General features: G+C 42.5%; 1 protein-coding gene across 1 annotated transcript in view; it reads right to left on the bottom strand.

Moving 5' to 3' along the window:
* TRPM8 (transient receptor potential cation channel subfamily M member 8) overlaps positions 1-5,391 on the bottom strand; it is a 122,854-nt gene that overhangs the window by 111,744 nt on the left and 5,719 nt on the right. Inside the window, exon 2 of the mRNA XM_019554547.1 lies at positions 3,847-3,920. Within this exon, the coding sequence (XP_019410092.1) occupies positions 3,847-3,920 (74 nt within the window). The remainder of the gene's footprint in view (positions 1-3,846; positions 3,921-5,391) is intronic.

The raw sequence follows: 5,391 nt of genomic DNA on the forward strand, positions 1-5,391 counted from the left end.
GGTCGTTTGACCCCAGTGCTCTTTCCTGCCATGGCAGGGGGTCGGACTAGATGATCTGCTCAGGTCCCTTCCAACCCCACAAACTATGAAACTATGAAAACATGTTTTCTGTGAGTAACTGCAGTAAGTTATATGAACTGCTTTAGCAGGCTTCAGCCTGAGACCCATACAAAGTTTTCAAAGGCTACATGAGACAAGGGCACATTTGACATAATTATGCCTAAGAAAGCAGATGCTGGATTATGTAAGAGTGGCTTCCCACTGTTATTGTCATTGTAAAGTTCAGCAAAACTCTGCAAAAACAACAGACAAAACAAACAATAAAATGAGGTCACATATTTGCCTAGAGACCTTCATAGCTAGCCTATAATATGAGAACACAGAAATGTGTGTGATAGCATTAAGTAAAATTCCTTGAGAAAAGATATTTCACAGCAAGTCTATTTAGTGAGAGAATACTAATAAGGTTCTTAGCACCTTTATTTCATTCATGAATATGAATCAGTTCTCTTACTCAAGAGACTGGCTTGTGCTTTAGATTAACTTGTAAGGTTTCCATATTTTCTTGCTAAAACAAGACATCTACAAAAATCACTAGATCCAACATTGTCCAAATAGCACAGTCTTGGACTCTGTTGGACGTGGCCCTGAAGGAAAGTCTGTCAGAGCTGGTAACAAATTAAAATAACATAGTTGGACTCTTAAGCCTGTCTGCATTGTACACAAAAAGGTATCCACAATGATCTATTGATTCAGCATTTTCTTGCTGTGTGTTTATTACGAAGTCAATATCTCCACTCAACCAGATTAGAGTGGCTCCCTTGGGAGAAAATTATAAACAAGAAAACAAACTCAGTATTAAAAAGCCTTCAGAAAAGCAGCTCTAGGCCATCTCCATGAAGCTATATAATCAAAAGTAAAAGATAAAGAAAGGAATAGTCTTCCCAGCACTACACAAGACTGATTTCAAAAGTAATAGTTTGCATATGTGAAAATCCCCATCTGCTGTGTGAATTTTCTAGCAGTAAGGTACTGATATTACATGAAAACTTATGTGCAGAGCATTTAAATACGCACTGTGCCTACGGGATCCCCAACCTTGGAAAAAGACCTGCTGTCCTCCACTGAATGAAACTTAGCTTCAGATCACCATTTTCCATCCACTATTCCCCAAAAAGAGATGTGAAGTTTTACAGAATGGAGAGGCAGCTCTAGCTTGGGCCTTCTTTCCCAAGGAGAATATGAAAAGAACTAGTTGGCCACCCAACCACTCTGTCTTATCCAGTAGGCAGGAAAGAACCCCAAAAAAAGACTTCTGTGAAGTAAAGAGAGAGCACACTGCAGAGGAAGAGCTCCCTTCTCTCACATACACAAACCCCCTACCTACCACACACAAAAAAGAGCATGCAGTTCTTAGACAAGCAGTGCTTTGTTCAAATCCTCACTTGTACATTTATGATTAATTTCCTTTGACTTCTATTTCCTTTCAGATAAACTGGGAGAGTAAAATCTTAACACCCATCAAACAGCACTGTTACAGGAATGGGATGCTGTTTATTATCCACGATGTCACAGACAAGTACATACTAATGGCCTCAATTTCCCTTTTATAAGGCCTTGTTCACTGAAAAAATGATTGTACTATTTGAACTGAATTGATTTAAGCCTTCCAAGCCCCTAGAAAAGAAGCACTCCTAGTGTCAAAAAAACCTGTTTTTATTTGTGTAGACAGTTATCACAAAATAATGTGATTAAACAATACAGCTAAACTTATCTTTGGATTAGTGCAACTATACAACCACTTGGGAGTTTACCGAATCAAGTATTTGGATATAAAAAGCTGGACCCCTAGCCAAAATACTTAAATCAATACAGAATAGTGCACAAACCAGGACTAATGCCTTCACAAATGTTCCTGGGCATGAGAAATCAACAACAAAAAACCCCCAAACTTTAATTAAAATAAGATGCTGGCTCCCCAGTAGAAGATGAAGGCTCTGGCAAGGGAAGAGGGGCCACATAAAGGGCAGCCAGCAATCAAGACAGTAGCTGCCCCCTTGACCCTCCCTCCCTCCCTCCCCCAAGTTCTTCATCAATCAGCACTGAGGGGTGAGATCACATGAAAGCATCAGCAATCAAGATGGCAACCAATCCCCCATCCCCTCCCCCAGGCCTCTCCACCAATCAGCACGGCAGGGCGGTATGATAAAATTGTTAAGTACCCTCACAATTTAGGAATACCCCCGACCCAGTGGATATTACAAACAGCTTAGTAGCAAAACAGTATTCCATCTGATCCATATGACGTGATGTCCAAGTTTGTTTTTTTTACATAAAATTTTACATTATGCCAAACACCAGCACCCAGAGATTCATGTATACCCACGATATGCTCTATCCCTAAATCCCTATTTCTTTTCTCCTATCCTATTATCTCAGGGTGCTTGTACACATGGCAGGGGTATAGTCCTTAGTGTTTTATTCTATGAAACAGTGAGTTTTTGATTGAAACCCACCATTTCAATTTTTCCATCACGTTATGGCGAGAGCCTGATCCTTTTTTTTTTTTTTTTGGCAGAGCTGAAGCCTGCCCATGGCTGGGGGGCGAGCTGCCCGTGGGCCGAGTGGTCCCTGAGCTGCTGAGGACCCCATTCCTTCCCTCCACATTGGAGGCACCCCTTGGGGCCACCTGAGTGGGCTGCTAGTGGGCCAGGCGTTGCCCTACCTCAGAGGTAGCACCGGGCCTGATCCAACACTTCCCTGAGCCTACCCTAGGAACAGTGCCTGGCAGACTTCTAGCAGGCGGGCTCAGAGAACAGTTGGATCAGGCCAGGTGCTGCCTCCAAGCTAGGACAGCACCCAGCCTGCTAGTAGCCCACCTGGACAGCCCCAGGGGGCACTGCCACTATGGAGAGAAGGACCAGAGGCCAGGGGCCACTCAGCCCACCAGCAGCTCACCCCGACCATAGAAGAGGTGGGTAGGCTCCGCTGGAAAAAAAAAAGGGGGGATTAGGCCCCTTCCCACTTCTGCCTTTAACAGGCACCTACTAAAAGTAGGAGCAGTGGGATGCCCAATCCTTTTTTTTCCTCTGTGGAGCCTGCCCACCTCTCCTGTGGTCAGGGGGCAAGCTGACAGCTGCAAGACATCATTGCAAACTAAACTACATCCAGATTGTATTTTGGTTTGCAATGATGCTAACTTATCTAAAGCCCCCCAAAACTGGAGCCCATGTAATGTGTGATGCCATTAAGCCACACAAATGACATTTTCATCCCACGTACAAGTGCCCTGAAGCTGTATGTGCTAAAGGTATGTGAGTGCGTCAGCTCTGAGGTCTCTTGTTCTGCAATGCTCCACTCTCCAGGTGGCTGCAGAGAGAGCTGCTATTTCAGAGCCATTAGATCCAGTGAAAGGAAAGGAAAATATCTGTGGGTTAGGAACCTCTACCCCATTTGTGGAAAAATCTCTAGAAACAGGACTGTAGGATCCAAGATCACTAATCAGGTTTTTTCCAAAGAGGAACCCGAGTAGAAAAAGGCCAGCATCTTCCTCCTAGCAACTGGAAAAAATCTGCCATTCCATCGTATTAAGTGTGCATCATGGTTTGCTTTTGATTACACCAGGAACAGTGGGAGGAAAGTTATTTGGACTTTACAGGACAGGAAGAAAAGCCAGAAGAGATTTGTGGAAAGAAAACATGAGTTTGGTGATGCACAAGAAATAACGGCATTGGCCACCTCTCAAAAATCTTAACAGTGGCCTTGACTGTCACATTCTTTAATATTGTTCCTGATCTAAATTATCTTTGGCTTCCAGAAAAAACAATATAGGAAATAGTTACTTACATGGACTTGGTATCTTTTGTGAAGACGACACATTCTCTCCTTTTAAAATTTTCCTGAATGAAGTTGGCCAAATCCTTTAAAAAAAGAAAGATAGGCTGTGTTACCCCTGTGATTTAATGATATGGCACACTATTCGACTTTACTGCAGGCGCCTTGAATAAGAACTTAAATAAAACTTCAGTGAGTTCTCTTTTTTTTAGTTCTACATGCAAAAAACTACCAATACAGAACTAAATTGTTAGTTGAACACCTATTAAGAACAGAAATATTAAAACAGAAACTTGGAAACATAATTTAACCTGAATAATTTTCAGCAACTCCAATTCAGCCTTATCTATATCAAGAAAAGTCATGTTTTTAAAATATGCTGGACAGCAAAACACATGGTTCTTGTGTTTTTCTCTCAAGTATTTGTTGGCCTTATGAAGAGCCATTGTTAACCTCTCTTTCTCTCCCAACACTATGGTTGTTGTAGCATAGCACAACTATACAGTCATTATTCAATATTTAATACAATATGTTTCATGAAGCAGGCATCCCAATGCTGCATTCATAAGTTAGAGAACAATCCCAGTTGTGCTACGTGTACATTACTACAATCTTAAAAGCACTTACTGTTGTCATGGCTTAATACAGCAGTTACAAAAGTTTTCCAGTCACAACCCCTTTTACATAATAGTTCTCCCATTCCCACCAATTAGCACAAATCAGGACTTCAGCATACCTTGGTTGTCCTGAGGTAACTGTCCCTGTGCACATTAGACTTAGGGCAGTTTACCCAAGAATGAAACAGAACATGGCTGCCCTGATTCAGTACTAATTTACTATAGCATAATTTCAGACACACAAATAATGGTAGCAGAGCAGCTGGGACATAGCAAGTCCCCATTCCTATTAATTGCACACAAACAAACTGTCCCTGTGCCCATAGTTTCCACATGGTAACCTGCAGAAACTGGTGAGAGCTAGTTTACAGGGCAACTAACAGCTAGTGTGATGGGACATCGTGGTGCAGAAAGAGCACTCTGTCCACCAAATTCAGTGAGTTGTGCCTGGTGGTGTTGGGTCTGTTTCATGCCACTTGGACATGATGGGATCTGTGTAGAAAATGACAATTTTGAGTGCATCCCCAAGGCTTTTGCTGAACAGGAGATTGAAGGCCTCTTGCCTCTTATTCCTGCTGAGCCTATTTAGGACAAGAGGTTGCACCCTAGGCTACAAAAACCTAAACAGCCAACAACCATTAAGAGGAGCGAAGGAAAAAAATAGAAATAAAATACAAATGTGTGTGCATGTATGTGTGTATCTGGTAGGACTAAGCTTTGGGTGGCGATTCGATTCAGAGGAGATTCGGCCCGATTCAGCGGCCAAATCTCGAAAACCGAATCGAATCAGGGGACCAATGAAAAGGTTTGAATCGATTCAAAGCTCTCTTAATCTTTGGAAAAGATTCAGAGAGCTTTGATGATTTGGACAGTCTGCAGTGGCTGCAGCAGAGAGCTGCAGCCAGACTCGGAGCTGGTAAGTACTAGAGGCGGGGGAAGG

The sequence above is a fragment of the Crocodylus porosus genome, unplaced genomic scaffold (assembly GCF_001723895.1).
Source record: "Crocodylus porosus isolate Cpor-Errol unplaced genomic scaffold, CroPor_comp1, whole genome shotgun sequence".
Taxonomy (NCBI): domain Eukaryota; kingdom Metazoa; phylum Chordata; order Crocodylia; family Crocodylidae; genus Crocodylus; species Crocodylus porosus.